At 44.1% G+C, this 19,132-nt stretch overlaps 1 protein-coding gene across 2 annotated transcripts in view; it reads left to right on the plus strand.

Moving 5' to 3' along the window:
- The window catches only part of SYNPR (synaptoporin), a 180,259-nt gene that overhangs the window by 86,725 nt on the left and 74,402 nt on the right, over positions 1-19,132 (plus strand). The window contains exon 1 of one of the 2 annotated variants that reach the window (XM_038408117.2): positions 12,613-12,980. The exons of the other annotated variant lie outside the window; for it this stretch is intronic. Coding sequence (XP_038264045.1) covers positions 12,957-12,980 — 24 coding nt within the window. The 5' untranslated portion in view covers positions 12,613-12,956. Of the gene's footprint in view, positions 1-12,612; positions 12,981-19,132 lie in introns of those variants that run through there. 2 annotated transcript variants of the gene reach the window in all.

Here is a 19,132-nt window from a genome sequence, read left to right on the forward strand (position 1 = left end):
TCTCTGAGGTTAGTGCTTGAAATGCTGCAGGTGTCTGGAAACAGGGAGTGGGGACAGGGCAAGGATCCTGATCCTAATGCAGCCTGCAAGGGTTAAACGCCCTTTTAAACCATTTTGGGTTTTCTTGGGGTGGAGGTTGAGAGCACCTGTCCTGGTAGGGAGCTTCGTCTGTTGTGTAAAGACATATTTAGGCCTTTCCCTGTGGGTTAGTTAATCCGCACCGTTAGGGTCTGTGATAAAATCCTAGCTGTCAAAAGCTTTGGGCCGGCCCCACGAGTGACATTCTGTTAGACCAGAGATCACAGCTTCCTACCCTGCTGTCCTGAGCAGGAGGGAAGCAGGAGGCTATCTCACCGTTCCCCAGAGATAGATGGTGCAAGGGCTCACTGTCTCTAGGCGAGATATAGCCCCAGCTAAGATGAGCCTGCAGGTCCTGTTGGCTCAATCAGATGGCTCCTCTTGTTTGGTTCAGATGGTGGAGCATCTGTCCATGGGCTGCCCTGTCACAGGTCAGGGCAACTGCATTGGTATTCCTCCTCTGTGGTCCCTCAAGGGCACCCACGCCAGGCTTCTCAGCTGTCACCTCTGTTGGGCTGAGATCTGTCTCTCTCTCCCTCCTGACCGGGATCTTTCCAGGCTGCACAGTTCCCTGCCCACACTCTGCTATTCCCCAGCAAGCCAAACTTCCTGTATTTTGCTTTCTTACTGAAGGCTGTGAACAGCTGGGGTTGCCTTCTGAAGCAAGCGAGTTTATTCTTAAGGTGAAAGCATTACCGAGAAAACATATAAAACAACACAAAAGAAACTATACATGTGCTAATAATCTTACCAGAGATCGCTGCCAGCTTCACCAGGGCTCTGCTAGGATGCAGTCCTTCAAATCTCACAGAGTGTTAACCAGCTCACAACAGCCTTAGCCCAGAACTAGCAAGCCCATGAATATTCAGTCTTTCCTTTATACAATTTGGGCCTTTGATCTTCAGACTCCAGGAACAGGTAATCAGTGGCCAGTGATCCTCTCCTCAGGGCGTAGCTTCCAAAGGTGGGTTTTTGCATAACCAGAGGTGGGTAATTTGCATTCACTTCCCCATAAAGATTCCCCAAGCAAACCACATGACACTATTTGTCCCAAAAGTCCATTCTTGTCTGGCCCATTGTTCAGTGCAGTCCTTTGATGTTAATAACACTTCCCAGGATTCACATCCTATCCTCCCCCAAAGTAACATGCAATCCAGGCCCCCAATAATACAGAACCTTTGCGTTTAATACAACAGACTCCAAAGAGATTTAAACTTAATTCACTAAGAGTTTTCAAGGATCTAGCAGGAAATTGTTGCAGGCCTCATTTCAGCTATGTGCATATGCACAGGGCACTTGGCCACTGGAGGGAAAGCTCCACTGACTGTACTAATTCCAGCTGTGCAGTCCCAGTTGTAGCCATTGTGAATGGCCTGGGTGTACCCGAGGGCAGCATGGAGTCCTCTGTTTGTCCCACAGACATCAGACTGACATGGAGAGCGGAATTCTTCTAGCAAAGGATAAAATAATAAGTTGTGGGAACTGGGAGGGAGAAAAAATAACTCAGTGAAAGAAAAAGAGCTGAAAGCAGCGTGTGTGTAATATGGGAGCGAAGCCAAAGGTGAGTAAGGCTCCAAGGCTTGTGTGTGTGCAAACCAGTGCATGTTTAACTTTGTACACTGTGAGTCATCCTGGTGGCTACCCTGAGGCTACTTGCAGTACATAAAGTTAAGTGTGTGGAGAATGCTTTGCATGATGGGAGCCTAACCAAGCGTCCTTTAGAATAGCTCAGTCTCACTTATGAATCAGGTGCTCCTTTAATGCTGCCAAGGCATGTGCCCCATTGTGGTGTGGCCGTTCAGGAGCTGGTCACTTAGCAGAAGGGGCTTTGGCTTAAACTTTTTAACAAGCTGGGTGAAGTTTTTCTAAATCTTGCCGCCGCAAATTGGTACAAGATGCCTCATTTCTTTGCAGGGATGGGCTCTGTCACTCCTGTCCCACCCAAAGTAAGCAAAATCAAAGTGACTTAACCTCTGTCCCCGTTCCACCCGTCATTCAAAGCTGTTCATTTGACTGCATAGCACTGCCATCTTCCAGATGAAGGATCTCTGCAGGGCAGTTGCTTCAGTGCACCGGCCACTATGGGGCTCCAAAGCAGCAGCAGCCAGGCTCCAGGCCGGTGACCGTTGTTCATTCAACCGTCCATCACCCGCGCAAGGAACAAGGGCTCCTTTTAACGGGGATGGGGAAGTTCCTGCCCTGCTCCCAGTTCCTCTTTTCCTGCCCTGCCAGTGGAAGAGTGCAGATCTCCTTTCTTTGAACATCCCCCGACCCATGGGGGAGATGCCTCTCCTCTCCCCATGCTGGAGGTCGGGGATGTGTGGAGCTTATTATTCTTACTGGCCCCATCTGAGGGGCTCTGGCTTGACACAGTGACCTGCTCTCTTTCAGCTTGTCCTGATCTCACACAAGGGTTGATAAACTGGCTCCTTCACCTGGGACACTGACTGGATAAATGCCTGGTGGCCCGGGCCAGGTCTGCCTTTTGCCTGTTGTGGCCCCCATGTATAAATCAGACTATGATCATGTCCTAGTTCTCCCTCTGTTGCTACGAGCTTTCCAGATTCATGAAGCAATGTGTGCACTGGCTATGCCAGTGTCTCTCTCGAGCTCAGGCCTTTGACCTTCTGCCCTGCTCCGTGACTCCCCGTGCTTTCACAGGAGGTGGCGCCGATCTGCCGGAGATTCTGTCTTCTCTTTCTCATTCAGGATTTGTTAGTAATTTCCTTCTGTGCCCACCAGAGAGCAACACCGGTACAGGGTTGTCTTAATCGTAGCAGTGTGCAAGCAATTGGAACGCAGACTCAGTCAGATTACCTGATGGCATAGCTGAGAGGCAGAGCAGATAAAAGCAGCATTGGATGGAAGATGTGTATTTGGTTATAGACTCTGACCCTCTGTGCTCTCCTATCACCCCAGCGAATGGAGATGACTCTTATTTTCCAGTGCGTAATGATTCCAAAAACTTGGAGTTGGCTCACTGGGGTCACTCAGGTAGAATGCTGTGGTATCTCTCTGGAGAGCCACAACCCAGCCCAATCTGTCACACCTGTTTTGCAGGGGGAGTTTTGGGCATGCAAGAAATGAAGGGTCAGGGTCGGGGTGAAGGATATATAATATTGTCCACAGGGGAAGTAAGACTTCCTGGCTTACAGCAGCAAAACCTACTGGCTGGATGAGAACTATAGGCCTGAGATTTAGCAGAGGGAGAAAGGCTGGCTTAATAGTTAAGAAGCAGGCATGACTCTGAACAAGGGCCACAACTTTCAAACTGGAACGTGTAAAGCGCTAACACACTATGAAGGCACCTAATAAGTGGCCTGGTTTCCGGAGACGCTGAGCGCACACAGGTCCCATTGATTTCAGGCCCGTTATTTGGATTCAGATGCCTAAGCATGGGTTTGTACATGAGATACTATTCTAATCGTGGGGGAATAGCACCAATTTTTTTTCTTATGCCCCGATTCAGCAAAGCCCTTGCGTAAAATGAAGTCCACTTGGAGTCCGTGGGACTTCAGCCCAGTTGGAAGAGCATTGCTGAGCTGGGGTGCGAGTGGGTGTATAAAAGGCGAGGCTGAGCCCCAAGAGCATGGGAGGAGAGGGGGGGAAGAGACACAGCTTCTTGCTAGGTTGTTTTTTTTTTTCTGGCATCATCTGATGGAATCTGATTGACAGGCTCTGTTATGAAGCCAATACTGTGAGATTTTGACTGTGAGTAAAATAATGCTGCTCATGTGGGAAGGAGAGTAAAGGAGGCAATTATACAGTAGTTTTAATAACAGCTTTCTGCTGGCTACATCGCTGAAAACTTAAAGTACAGTTGACAGTAATTTGGTTTTTACTTTTAAATACCTTCAGGAAAATGCAATAGAAATGGATCTGATTAATTCTTATTCCACATGGTTTTCATCCGCCCTCTGCTTGTTTGGCCTCCAGGTTGTTTTTTAAAATGCCAAAAGTTTAAGAAATAAAGAGAAGGGACTTAATTATGGGAACGGGGTAGGCAAAATTTTGGAGCAAAACCATAATAATAAGAAAAGGAGTACTTGTGGCACCTTAGAGACTAACACATTTATTAGAGCATAAGCTTTCGTGAGCTACAGCTCACTTCATCGGATGCATTTGGTGGAAAAAACAGAGAGGAGATTTTTTCCACCAAATGCATCCGATGAAGTGAGCTGTAGCTCACGAAAGCTTATGCTCTAATAAATGTGTTAGTCTCTAAGGTGCCACAAGTACTCCTTTTCTTTTTGCGAATACAGACTAACACGGCTGCTACTCTGAAACCTGTCATAATAATAAGGTGTCAGTGGCACGGTTTTGAACTTCAGAAATACAGTGGATGTTCAGATTGACATGGCTAGGTTTTCAAATCTATTTACACTGATTATCTGCTAGATTTTGATGGGTATGTGCCACAAAAATAAGTGGAGAGATTAGCCATGCTCCTAAATGCTATTTTCTGGAACGCCTCAAAAATCCTCCTAAATACACTTTTTTTTGGCCAGGAGTTAGCACACCCGTTCCCGCTCAATTCTGTCCTCTGTTCAAGAATTTGAAGGCCACAAGTTATCTCCCTTACTTGCAATTAAATTCAGTGCACTAATGGACTGGGATGATTATTTTCCCTGGTTAGAGAGGCAGTGAATGTAGTGCTGTGGAAAGGTTCCCGATGGACGGCTCTATAGACTGCAGTCTGCAGAGAACAGCATGAGTAGATGCAGGCGGCACGGGTGTCATTGAGCTCGCCCATCAATGGGCGTCTTCTCTGATCCTGTAAGCGGAGGTCCAGTCTCCAGCTACTTGAACCATGGATGAAGATGTTGTCAGCACACCATCTGAGCAGGTGGGAGCAGTTGGGGAACGCACCTCCCCTCAGCAAGGGAGAGAAATGGGAGCTCTTCCTCTGCTTTTAGGAGACAAGACAAGGGCTGCGCTCCACACCATTGCTTCTTCCTTAAGCCCAGTCAAGCCTCAATGCCAGGTCACTCCTTGACGTCTTCCCTGAGACTGTCCATCAAGATACCAGCAGTGAGGATGGTTTACACTGGTATAAATGTCAGCCCAAGAGAAGCTGGACTCATACCAGTCTAGCATTATCATCCCCAGGAATATCTGCAATGGTGCTAGGGCTGCTGCCTTACCTTTATAACCCCACCCAAACAACTGCTGCTTTCTTGCGGAGATTGAGTTTTGTGGTGTTTGCATTGAAGAATATGCAGTCTAAAGCTGTGTAGGTGTTTCCTCTTCTTTTGATTTTTTTTCTGTCCCAAGTGCTGCCTGTACTTTGGCTGTTCTCCTTGTTACTTAAGGGTTCTCTCTTAATATTTTGTGTCTCGACATTAAATTCTCTGTTGTACCAGTAGCAGTGTTAAAACTATGAATTATTTTAACAATTGCGTAGTTTGGAATTTAGAGCAGAACTTGATGAGCCAGCACAATTTTAACAGCTTATACATTCAAAGCTCTAAGCAGCATAAAGGGAAGGGACCGGAAGAAGGCTTGCAATCAAGATTTAAAGCTCATGATAAGATGGCTGGCTTGAGGCAGAAAATATTTTTTTCCCTCTTTGCTGAATAACACAAAAGAACAAGGTGTGATTAATGATTTTGTGGTACTTGACATTGCAATAGGATGCTTACAGGATCAACTGCCAGGTCTCATTTTGAGTGGTTCCTGATGGGATCTTTGACACATGCAGCCAATATTCTGATCAAGATTCATGCTCCCAGGTTCAGTGGTATCCATGAGTGTGACAATGTAGCACAACTATATATATGTATAAAGAAAAGGAGTACTTGTGGCACCTTAGAGACTAACAAATTTATTAGTCTCTAAGGTGCCACAAGTACTCCTTTTCTTTTTGCGAATACAGACTAACACGGCTGCTACTCTGAAACTAGAAATATATATGTATATATTTTTTTCTTTTCCATGTCATAAACTTCAGGTTTCAACTTTAAATCAGTGTTTTAATTCTAAATCCGCAAGTCACTCTGGAGTTGCTCTGAATCAGAGGTATGGGGAAGGGTACATGCAGGTATACATTTACACCTACTTTTTTATATTGGTTGACAGGAATATACCATTTTTTGGCCACAGTAAATGGTTTGGATGGTGCGAATGAGAGATTTGATTTTAACCCCCTTTGCTTCCATTAAATCCAGTTCAACTCAAGTAGGTCCTTTTCAATGCACGTTGATTTTAATTCACTTTCCTGCCCCGAGCTCTGGATCAAGGGGGCAAACCTCAAAATAAATGTCTGTCCACCTCCCCCCTCCTCCTCCCAGCTCCTCTTTGTAACCACTGCTGCATTCACATACCCTCAGAGCAATTCCTCATTCTACCCCCCAGTCCTTTTGGCAGGATTTTGGGTGTCCAGACTCTAAGGGTATGTCTAGGCTGTTTTAAAAAAAATTAAAAATAAACAGCAAAACCAAACCTGTGGCAACGAGTATCAGAGCTTGAGTCTACAAACTGGAGTTTGTGGGGCTTGCGTTACCCTGCTAAAAACAGCCTTGCTGCTGTTTCAGCTCGGGCTCTGAACCCCCAACCCCCTCACTGGGCTTCAAAGCCTGAGCTGGAACATCTATATTTAGCACCGTTGCTCAAGCCCAGATTTGTAGATCCAGGCTCCGCGGCTCACTTCTGGGGTTTAGTTTGGATTTGGTTTTTTTGCAGTATAGAAGTACTCTAAAGGGTTCTGTAAAATTGTATGTGATCCACTAGATTGTCACCAAAAACTTCTCCAAGCACCGTCTATAACAAAAGTATGGTCACTTCTCAGATTGCCACTGCACTATTATTTTGAATCTAGGGCTTGACTCTCTTTCACTGGTGTAAATCAGGAGTAACTCCACTCAAGTCAACTGAATCGGTCCCCCTAATGCTCACGCAACATGCTCGTTTACAAATGCTTTTAAAGTGGATGTGTGAGGGTGTCTGTGTTTACATCTGGCATGCCAAGAATCTCTACCGCAGACTCCAGCTTACATAATATGTCGAAATTGGTTTTCTCATTAGCATTGCAAACTTCTGAAACAAGCTAGAGATTGATCAACTCTCTGCGATATTTGCATATAGAAACAAATGGGAGAATGTTCCTTAAGAAAGATCCCATTTCCAACAGAAAGGCAAATGATTTCCAGTTGTAGCTCAGACTTAATTAATTTTAACGTCTTTGCAAAATTTAAATAAAAATCGAAATGGAAGTATGGAAATACATCCCACCATGATGAGAATCTGCTTTAATGTTCTGTAGGCTCACAGGTTATTTTTACCAGCAATTCTCAGTGAACTAATACTTTCGCCCCATTATTTTCATGGCTGAGGCTGAGACATCAACCCATTCTCTTAGCAGACTGCAACCTCCTTTAACCCTCTGAGGCAAATGGCTCAGTGTTTGTATATATTTCAGGCATGGTATCTCAGACTTTCACACAGTGGATCCAGAAAGTCAAGGAGATCGTGTGATACTTTGACGTAATAGCCGAGCATCTACAATGTGCTAGGTACTACACAGGCCAGGAATGAGGCAAGGGGTATTATCCCAATTGCACTGAAATCAGTGACAAAGCTCCCAGTGACTTTAAGAGGAGCATTTTTAGGTTTATGGTAACTGACCCAAGGAACCTACAACCAAAGGCTCCCCATCCTGAAATGGGAGCTTCAGTGAGACTCTGCTTGGATACTGGGGTCCATGCTAGTAGATTCCCTGGAAGGATTGTGGTCTAAATAAGGAACTTACAGTCCAAATAAACTTTCTCCCCCAAGAATTTCCCTATGTCATACTGATCTGTATCTTGTGAAACAACCTAGAGCAGGGGGACTTCTCACCCCAGGGAAAACTGACACTGAGTTGGGATCGTATTACAAGAATGTGTCTGAGCTTTTTCAGGCTTGAAGTTTCAAATGTAATGGAACTTCATGGGTTTTCCCCCGAGTTTAACTTAAAATTGGGCAAGAGGAAGCCATTGAAAAATGCCTCCTTAACTCTGTGTGTGTGTGTGTGTGTGTGTGTGTGTGTTTGTTTGTTTGTTTGTTTGTTTTGTTTGTTTTCTGGGGCATCTGTCCTGAACATAACATTATCTGGAGATAGGGCTGTCCCTAGCTGGGTGCGGGGCCAGGGGCAAATCAGCCTGTATGGGGCCCCCCTTAACATTTTTGTACAGGTGAAATCTGGTTACAGTGAACTTCAAGGGCAGCTGCTGGCTGCAGGTTAAATATTGATAGCGCCCAGCTGTATAATTATAATGTTGTTATATTATATTGTAGTTCTTTTTTATAATTAAAATGAAGTTCATATAATTAAAAAAAAACCCTCACCAATCACAATTAGTGTCGCGCCGCTTGCATTCTCAAATCCACCTTCCTGGACTTCCTTGCAGCAAACTCGCTTCCCAGGTGAATATGGTCTCGCTACCCTCAGTGGATTTTTTAAAAATGTAATTACACATTTGCAACACTGAGAGTGCATGTCTCTGGAACTGGGTGGCTCTTGGATGTGCCCTAATGCTGGAGAACCAGGACCCTCCAGCATGGAGGAGGGGATCTAAGATCTATTTCCTCTGGTGGTTGGGAGGGGACTAGGAGGCAGAAAAGCAGATGGATGGAGGACCCTAGACCTGGTGGATGGTGGAGAGAGCAGAGTTATGGGACTGCAGGTCCTGGTACTGTGGGAGGGGGACCCCAAGGCTGGAGAGCTGAAAGGCAAGGAGGACCCTGAGGCAGGGGGGCAATAAGGGCTGGTGCTGGCCTGAAGGTGGCATTGAAGGACCCCACCCAGTGCCTGGATAGAGGAGAAAGGGCAGTGGAAGCGGGAGGTGTGGGGCACTGGAGGGACACCAGTGCTGGGCGAGGGATGATGGAGACTACTGGCTGGCACTCACCTTTGCTAGGGGCGAGGGGGGGCCCCCCTGTGCTGGTGGAGGGTCCGGAAAAGGGAAGGGTCCGTCTGAGGTGGAAGGGCAGGGTCAGGGTCAGCCTGCCCTGGCACTAGTGGTTGGGGGCTGCTAGGACTCTGCGGTGTCAGGCAACGCCGGGAGCCAGCGGAGCAGGAGGGGGCTGGGGCCGGTTCCTGCTGCTGCTGCCCCAGAGCCCGAGCCCGAGCCCAAGCCCAGGGGGTTGCGGGCAAGAAATAAATGCCCAGGCCGGTGAGTGTGGGGTGCAGACCCGACCCCTGCTGCCTGCACCAGGCCCGCCCCGCTAGCCTCCTGGGCCACCCTGGCCTCCCTGTGGCATTCCCCCCCAAAAGCGTGGGGGGCCCCCAAAGCACAGGGCCCAGGACAGTTGCACCAGTCTGTTATGTGGGGGGACAGCTCTGTCTGGAGAAGTCATGTAAAGAGGAGCATTCTCGCAATATTTCCAGCGGAGTTAGTCTTCGATGGGATATTGAGGAGGAATACAGTGCCAACCGCTAACTGGCAGGGGCTGGAAGGCCTTTGCCTAGAAACCGCTCATTCCACAACGCTCCACCCTGAGGTTTCTTACGCCTTTCCGTGAAGCACGGGAGTCTAGCTGTAAGATTTTAAAATGCAACTGGTTCTCATGCTAGCAAGAAAACTAAGTTGTTCATGATCATCGTGGAAAAGAGCCTGCACACGCAAGAGATCTCAGCTGGGAGTTCAGTTAACCCAAGAGACTGGATGTCCTCCAAAAGCTGTGAACCACTGGGTATGAGGCGGAGTGGTGGAGACAGCTTCCTAAATAGTAATGGAAGGACATGGATTACTCCCCGTTCAGTTACAGTGTGGATTTTGGATGGTAACTTTTGTGTGTTCCTGGGTCATCTTTTCACATCGTGTTGAATGTCCCTGTGTTGCACTTTATTACTGTGCTATTCATATTGCAGGGAAGCAGCTTCATTTTCAGTCCATCTTGAATGCCATATACGAGGCCATTTATGTATTGTCCTGTGTGATTTCGTTAGCTGATGCAGTGCATTGGCACTATGCCTCAATGCGGTTACGTTCATACACAATGTGTCGTATCTAATTTCTGCTTCCCTCTCTCTTTCCTGCCTTGCCATCTCTGAAACACAGAGAAGGGATAAAGCCCCAGACTCCTATGGGTGGAGGGGAAAGGAAAGAATTGTTCCCCAACACCCACTACTTTCATGTCCTAAAATGACCGCTTGGCTAGTTAAGTGAGAATGACTTCCTGCGTTTGCATTGTTTAGGTCCTTGTCAAAGGACCTACTGTATTCACTCAGTACGTAATCCATTGCTCCAGATTAGAAAGCCGTTCAGTGTGCTGATTGAAGATGCAGTGGAATTTGAGTGCTCCCAAGTGCTGCAGATCACAGGAGTTGAGATTGTTGTTTTATCTGGATGCCTGGGGGCTCCAATTGCCACCCTACATCTCATGGGTCTGGTAGGCAAAATACCTACCTTACAACAAACTTTTGGGTATCCATTGTGTTTGGAGTTGACTTAAGATCAGGCCTGTCAGAAGTGTGTGGCCAGAGCAGCTTAAATCTAATCATCCAAGTAGGGCAACCTCCTTCATTTTTTTCCTCTAGAATGTCCCAATAAAGAGAAGACCTGCTTCTCTTCTCACTCCTACCAGTGTAAATCCAAATCCACCCTGGGAAGTTAGTGGGGTTATACTGATGTAAAATCAATGGCCAAAGTATGGTAGCTCAAATTCTGCTCTCAGTGTCTTCAGTAGTCGAGTTGCACTGGTGCAACAGAATCTGGCCTAGTGCCTCCCCTGTGCTGGAACTTTCTCCTGTCCAGCTTTTGAAAGCAAATGGGTTTCAATCTAGCTTTGCAGACTTGTCGTCACACAGTTGACATTTCTATGTGAAATATAACAATGCATCTCTTGTCCTCAAATAAAAGAGTGTGTTTTCTTGTATTTATTTGCCTTGTTTTTCTGTAAAGTCACAGGAGCATGTGTCAGCGTATGTTTATTGCAGTGTACAGTGAAGACTTCACATATGAAGGAGTGGTAGGCCCATGTGTGAGATGGAGGAGAAGCATGCAAAAAGGACCATTCACTATTGGAGTCAGTGCAAAATGCCACTGTTGTGATCTGGGAGCACTTTACACCCACTATGCACTGGTATAAATGACAATACAAGGTGAAAAGAAAAGGAGTACTTGTGGCACCTTAGAGACTAACAAATTTATTTGAGCATAAGCCTTCGTGAACTACAGCTCACTTCATCGGATGCATTCAGTGGAAAATACAGTGGGGAGATTTATATACACAGAGAACATGAAACAATGGGTGTTACAGTGTGTATGGTGTGAGCTCACGAAAGCTTATGCTCAAATAAATTTCTTAGTCTCTAAGGTGCCACAAGTCCTCCTGTTCTTTTTGCGAATACAGACTAACACGGCTGCTACTCTGAATACAAGGTGAACGACTGAAGAATCACCCCCACAGACTAAGCAATGAACCAAGTCCTTTGCCCAAAAAGACAAGATACATGGGTGCTTTATACTTAGCCTGTCAAAGGGTAACCAGCAAGGGATAAAATAAAATGCTCAGTGTAGTAAGTTCTGCTGCTATGGGCTGGTTTTCCTTTTGCCCCTTGTTTAACTGCGGACAGGGAACAAATGTGAGGAACTGATGTTTAGGCCAAAGAATGGTAAGCTGTGGAGGGACAGAGCCCTGTGCTGCAAGGCATGGGGAACTGTGGGTACGGCTACATTGCAATAAAACCTGTGGCACTAGGTCTCAGAGCCTGGGTCAATTGACTCAGGCTCACTGCTCAGGCTGCAGGGCTAAAAATAGCAGTGTAGACGTTCGGGCTTGGCTGGAGCCTGGGCTCTCAGACCCACCCTCATTGCAGGGTTTGGGACCCTGGGCTTCTGCCCAAGCCCAAATGTCTACACTGCAATTTTTAGCTCCATAGCCCGAGCTCAAGTCAGCTGCCCCGGGCCAGCTGCAGTTCTGTCATAGGTATTTTATTGCAGTGTAGATGTACATCGTGTTCCTCTTTCCAAGAGAATTCCATGGAAGTGCTAAAAAAATCCCATGTATCCAATCTGTGATCTGGTCTCTGTGTTTGTCAGATGTAATTAATATACAATCTTACTATCTTTCCCCCTTTATCTGGTTGGCACAGGTACGGAATTAATATTTCAGGTTTTGGACAATGAATTGAATAGAACTTTTTCCTACTTTTCTTATACCAAAGAGAAGCTGTCAAGAAAAAATAAGTTCTATCAACCCTGTAACATACTGGACAATCTCAACACCCATTAAAGCCCAGGAGGATTGGAGGTGCTCAGCATTTTCACGACTGGGCTCCTCTATGTATTTAATGTACGTGAGAATCTGTGCAGATCGACAGAATATAGATCTGTCTAGATACAGTAAATATCCAAAGGTGAGCGTTGCCCCATTAACAACATTGTGACTCCTACCAAGTGCTCTTTTTAAAATATCATTGATCTGAATCAACCTTTAGGCTTAGCACAAATCCAGTAGAGAAGAGAGAAAGCTTCTTTCCTATAGCATGTTCATTAAAAAAAAAAAAAAAAAGCAATCCTGCATTTACTATGGTGAGTAATGAGCTACATTTTATAGCACACCATAGTGGTAACTACACCTCAACAAAGCATTCTTCTTCCCACCAAGGGGAAAGTATTTGATTTCTTTACTTAGCTTGTGTGTAGTCATTGTCTAATAATATGACCATTTTGCCATCCCTCTACAAATAAGGTTGAGGCTGCTGCCTGATTGGTATATCATCTCACTTTCTCTCAGCATTGATTTTCTTGCTCTCCTTATTTGCTTCATAAAAAGAGAGACAAGAAGCTGGTGCTCTCTCTACTGAGAAGCTTTTTGGGAGCCTTTATTTTTAGTATGAGACAACCTTTGCTTTATTTCAGGAGAGGGAAGTTGGATTATAAATCCTTTTGTAAATGTGTATGGTGATATTTGCTCCGGTAAGTTTATATAAATGTGTGTGTGTAACTGTACTGTTTTGGGGGGGGGAGTTAGATGATTTTGAAATCTCCAGTTATATCAGGTTTGGTTTCTTTTCATTCACATTCTGACCCTCACTGATCTGTGTTTTTCTTGAAATTCATGTACATGAAGATATTTCAGTTTTATATTTTGCTTCTCATAGTGGGGAAAACTATGTTGGAAAACTTATTCTGCACTTCATTATAATGTAGAGGGAATGAGGTTATAATAGGGAAGGGATTGTGATGGATCATTTTACTTTTGGCATTTCAAATCAAAGAGTCTTTAAAAAATAGTGCAGCTGTGCTTGAGGGTTTTTTTTTTAAACCATTAGAAACTGGTTAATACTGATTGAACTGAAGCATGTGAATACCAGACTGTACTTTTATGAATATGTAAGAAAAATATTGTTGATTAGCAATGAGATGTTGCTGATTTTACAAATGTATTAATGAAAACTAAGGTAATCTTTAAAGGAAATAGCCACACAGCTTTCTTCTTGCAGAATGTAAGATCATTACACAAGTTGGTATACTGTTGCTTTCCCTGCTCCAGCTTGTGAATAGCAATGATTGCCTCATTCCTTAGCATTCTGTCTTATTCATATACCTCCTTGCTCACCTGTAAATAAGAAGACATTGTCTTTTTATTTGTCTGTAAAGTGCCATGTACTTGGATGGTGCAATATAAACAGTGATGATGCCCATGTACCTAAGCAAGATAAAAAAATGTTCACCATTATTGGATTGATGAGGTTGCCTGGTAAACGTCTGAATTTGTAGCATTAAATAAATTCATGCATTGGTCCCATGACTCTTTCATATTAGAATTAGCTAAATATGAGTCATTCTTCACTTGATGCTTAGTATCTCAAAAGTCTTGAAAAAGTCCTGATAATTGTTATACAGCTACAGGCTGATTGCTGTCATAAGAACATGTATGAAGAAATGCATGCTTGTAATATCAAAATATTAGTTCTGGTATAAGCTCATTACTATCATGATATCAGTCATAGGGAGGGATTCTGGTAATGGTAATGAAAGCAGAGTTTGATGGGATGTCAGATAATCATAGGTGAGGTGTTATATTTCTCGTGAAAGTTTAATCTACTGTGTCTATTAGTCTCAGGTGAGCTCTTTCAGAAAAGCGATTCAATTAGGCAATAAATGCTTTGCAATCTCAGAATCTGCTTTTGAAGCTATTTAAACATTTTTCGGATCAATTTTGTTACTCATTCCTTCTTCCCCTGTGTACACAGAAATCAATATTCATTTCCGAAGGTTGCCACTTGTACTCAGAGCTGTAGGGTTTGCTTATTGATTGGTGTAACATTGATTTGGAATAAAGCAATTGTAAGGACACATTCCTTTACATTTAACAAGAGAAATGATGTTGTGTATAGGACACTGAAAAATACAAGCAAAAGCTGGGCAAACCCAATCAGATTTGATTCCTTTTGAAAATGATCCAATGTATACCATTCTTAGTCACTTTTGAATATTTAGCCTGTTAGCAATTTATAAATACTGTGTATGTTTATACCATAACTGCACTCTTTCTGTAAAGACGACTCATTTCTTAAGGTTGTAGAAGATGGTGTATATCAAAATAAATATCCAGTCACTTTTTTCAGAATCATTATGTTTCTTCTGCTAGGGAAGGGTCAGTAGCACAAATCATGTACAAGCTGCAGAAAGCCAGGTGAACCAAAAAGGCAGTATTCAGAGAGGACATTTGATGGCAATCGGGGGAAAAGTCTTGGTGATGTGAAACATCAGACATGGTCGGCACTTTGAATACCCTCAGAAGCAAGGATATCCAGAGCTTAGGATCAAATGTCTAATATCTAATCACAGTGGGGGTTCTCGGCTTATCCTTTACTTTGAATATAAGGCTCATGAAACACACCCGATTGAGAGCCCTGGATTCTTAGGATCTCTGTACAAAGAAAACAGTAGCAGGGGTAGCATTAATTCGAAGTGCAGTAGCAGGGGTAGCACGAATTCGGTGCAGCCCTGTCCTCCAGGGATATATATAGGGGTCAAAAGATAATTCATTCCTATTCAGCCACTGGCTACTCTATCAAGTGAAAGTCATGAGAGTTTATGTACAGAAAAGCTCTCTGGGTTGGTTTTCATGGCTCTCACTGAACCCTTTACAGCGGGCTATTAAGCCACATGGGGTTCAAAAGACGTGGTCCAACGCATCATTTTTAAGTCTGTGAAGCCATGCTAAATGAGTGTTTCTGTAAGATATGTGGCATATCCTGAATAATGAAGGAGTGGAGTCCTATAGAGGTATTATTGGCCCGCTTTCAGATGGCTTGCACAGCTCACTCATGGCTTGGTCAGTGACCACATTCTTTACCATCCCAAATTCATCCTTTAAAACCTGCATAGCAGGTGTATAGCATTCCACACCATCATGAACTCGCTCACACGTGCTTCTGGCGATCTGTAGAATTATAGAGAGAGATACGGCTATATAGACATATATGTATAATGATGGGTGTGCATACATAACCATATGTATGTGTATCCGTTCTTCCAGCACAGTGGCTGATTTTAATGAGATTGTATAGTTTTGCTAACAGATCAACCGCTTTGCTCTTCCCTTTCTTCAGCGCTCTTGGATATATAATATCCAGTGCTAGTGACTTGTTGCTCAGCCTTTAATTTATCCGTGTGGTCCAGCACATTTCACTCTTGCCACTGTAATCTCTGACAGTGCTTCATCTTTATCTACTGGCAAACAGTTGGGGGGGCTGGGTCTGCTTCCCGCTAATCTATCCCCACTGTGAATGCTTCTCATTTTTCAAACTTCTAAGTGGTTTTTAGCAGCTGCCAGGAAAAATATTACTTTCTTTCCCCCAGAATTCCCCTGGGCTGAAGTGCAGATCAGGATTCAGTCCTAGATCAGGGCCATTTTAACAGCTCAATACTTCAGTCCATCCAAAATATAAATGTGAAGTTTATGCCATTGGGATTGTGAGAGTCACACTTTCTCTCGCTGATTGCATGGGGGAGGAGGGGAAGTATTTGGGCAATTTGTGGAGGTTTCTAAAGTTTCAGTTAGGTTTTTCTGTTCCCCGATCCCTGTCCAGCCAACTTCGTGGTAACTAAAGGAGCCTGGTGAGATGCAAACAATACCAATAGCAAAACATTCAACTCTACAATTCCTCGGATAATTGTTTCCTACAATATGAGGCATACACAGCAGACAGGGCCTTATCCTGGAAACATTTAGGTAGGTGAGTGATGTGACTCTTGTGCATTAGTCCCATTGAAATTGGTAGTATTTCTGTATTGAGTAAGGTATTTATGTGCATAAGTGTTTGGAGGATTGGGCCCTTAGGCCCCAATCCTGCATGGATTCCACATGAACAGACCCTGTGCCCCCATGGAGTTCTTATTACAGGATCAAGGCCTTGGATTGGGACCTCAGGTTGGGACATTTGTGTGTTTTGTTCTGCACCCAGCACAACAGAGCCCCGATCTCTAACGGGGCCTTCTAATTGCTTCCATAACACAAATAATAAATGTTGTGTGCAATTAAGGTTTCATGGGCCGCTGTATGGGATCCAGAGCATAATTCAGTCCTGGCTCCATTAGTCCTGAGTAATGCAGCTGTCACAGAAGCATGCAGATAAAACGTTTATCTGGCAACACCCCATCATGTGCATTCTCACACCGGCCATACATGACACACATACTCTATAGACAGCCTGGGGAAGACGGTGGCAACTATCTCCTGCCCTATATGTTGGTATGAGGTGGAGTAGCATTGGCCCTGCAGGAGCTCCCCTGTGTTGTGCGTATGATATACACACATACGATGTGTATACACATACCTACCTAGACTAGTGGAACTGTTCAATACTTGCTTATTTTTGTACATTGTTTTCATGTTTTGTTTTGATTTTCTTTCTAACACCCACTTGACCTTCATTTGCAAAGGTGGACAGTGCACGTCCCATGGGGTGGAATTCCATCCTTAAGTCCCTCCTGAACTCCCCTTGACTTCAATAAGTGGGAGTGCAGGATTGGGCCCACAGAGACTTCAGGGTGCTACAAAAGTCCTCTCCCTTCTGTGTTCCCCTCTCATCATGTTCAACTTCCCAGTTTTGCAAAAAAGCCATGGGCCAAACTGCACTGTGCAAAAACAAGATGGGGGTGCGGGGTGGGGGGGTGTTGCAGATTGTGCACATGGCCTCCCCACGGTTTTTTTTTCTCTGTGGCATGTTTTGCCGAGCTCTGTCCTTTCTCCCCAGTCTTTGGACAGTGTCGAAGGCCTGCATCATCGCTGAAGGGTTTCTGTTGGAAACTTGGTATATTTATCAGGTGAGTTAATTTTAAAATGAACACAACTGTCAGTAACCTTCCCAAGCACTTTGGTATAAACAAAGCAGATGCACTTCAATAGACTCGCAAGCCTTTAACATCAGGGCACCATCAACTCATTAACTGACTGATTTCATACGAGGGAGTTGGAAGATTAGGGTAAAAAGATGATCACACTTGCGTAGAGTCGGTGTGTTGGAAAGATCCTTGTTAGCATCAATGGGAGTTTCGCCTGAGTGTTGAATGATACTGTCAGTACATACATTTTGTGCCCAGATCCTGGGGTTCTGGCTTTTATGCACCCAGTCCAGCTAGGTGGCTTTAACCCTCTCTGTACTTCCTGACCGTGGGACCATCAGGCTAGGTACTTCACCTTAGTAGATAACTCAGCCTCCTGTTGTGGCATTAACAAACCAGAAACTGATGGAAGAAAAACCACGTATTTGCACATTTCACTTAAAATGGGTCAATTTCATAGTAATATCTTTCAGTATGTACAGTGCCTAGAACAATGGGTCCCTGGTCAGGGCCTCTAGATGGTACCATAAGGCAAATAATAAGTGCTAATAAGTGTCTCACTGGCTATTATCTTCTCTTAGTGAGAACCACTGTAATTAGCTCTTATCTGTTTCTGAATTTACAGCATGCTCAATTGCAGAGAAGCCCATATTGATGCATTATTGGTTTTAAACAAGTTCTTGCTTTTTTCCCATACCTGGCAAGAGTTGAAGCATATCGGGAAGCAGCAAAGAAAATGCACGACTGTTAGCAGTAAGAATAAATAAAAGGAAGTCTGATTATTTGAGATTGCAAATATTTCAAAACAGAAAGTAAAAATGATAATAGAATTAGGGAGAATTCAAGTGAGGGTGGGAGGTTTGCCATATTTCCTATGTTCACAAGCTACTGTAGCTGCAGGATTTTTCTTCCTCCCCTGATTTTAAATATTAAACCTGAATAAAAATCTGTGGAAAGAGAAAGAGACCAAGAAGATGTGTTAGGAGAAAAGTCATGAGGATGAAGCTGTGGAGGATATAGGGGTGATGTAAGCAGGCAGTATATAATGCCTCAAAAGCAGGGGATAAAAGGAACTTTTCCAATTTTTAAGAACCCCATTATTCTTAGTATCATTCTGCTTAAAAATTAGTCCAGTTTTGAGCTTTACAAGGCAATATTGAGAGTGAAAAGAATGAAAATCTCTTTGCCAAGTGGATGAAGGAGGGGCTGAGATATACAGGAGGAAAAAAGTTTTAATTTTGCAAAATTTTCTTTGCTTGAAACATATTCTCATCACTGAGTTTGGTCTGCTGGTTGGATCATTAGCATCCCTGGGCTGGGCCAGGTACCGACTAAGAGTGCAATGTGAACACTGATCCATGCCCTCCAAAGGGGCCATGATAAAAATATACAGAATGCTGAATGGTTTAAAGGAAATAGCTCAAGACTCTCTCTCTTCACCCAAGAACAAGGGGACAGTCAATGAAATGGAAAGGTGGCAAAATAAAAAAAAAAGCCAGACAAATGTAAATTTGAAATAAGGCACAAAATTTTAACTACCACGGGAATTGGTGGACTCTCCGTCTCTTGATATCTTCAGATCGAGAGCAGATGACTTCCGGGAAGATGTGCTTTAGCTAAAACTCAAGTTATTGGGCTCAATATTGGAGTAAATGAGTGAAATTCAATGGCCTGTGATATACAGGAGGTCAGACAGATGATCTGGTGGTCCCTTCTGACCTTAAACTCTGTGAAAACTGCTAAAAGGGAAGGGTTTTTTTTCACATATGCAG

The sequence above is a fragment of the Dermochelys coriacea genome, chromosome 7 (genome assembly GCF_009764565.3).
Source record: "Dermochelys coriacea isolate rDerCor1 chromosome 7, rDerCor1.pri.v4, whole genome shotgun sequence".
Taxonomy (NCBI): domain Eukaryota; kingdom Metazoa; phylum Chordata; order Testudines; family Dermochelyidae; genus Dermochelys; species Dermochelys coriacea.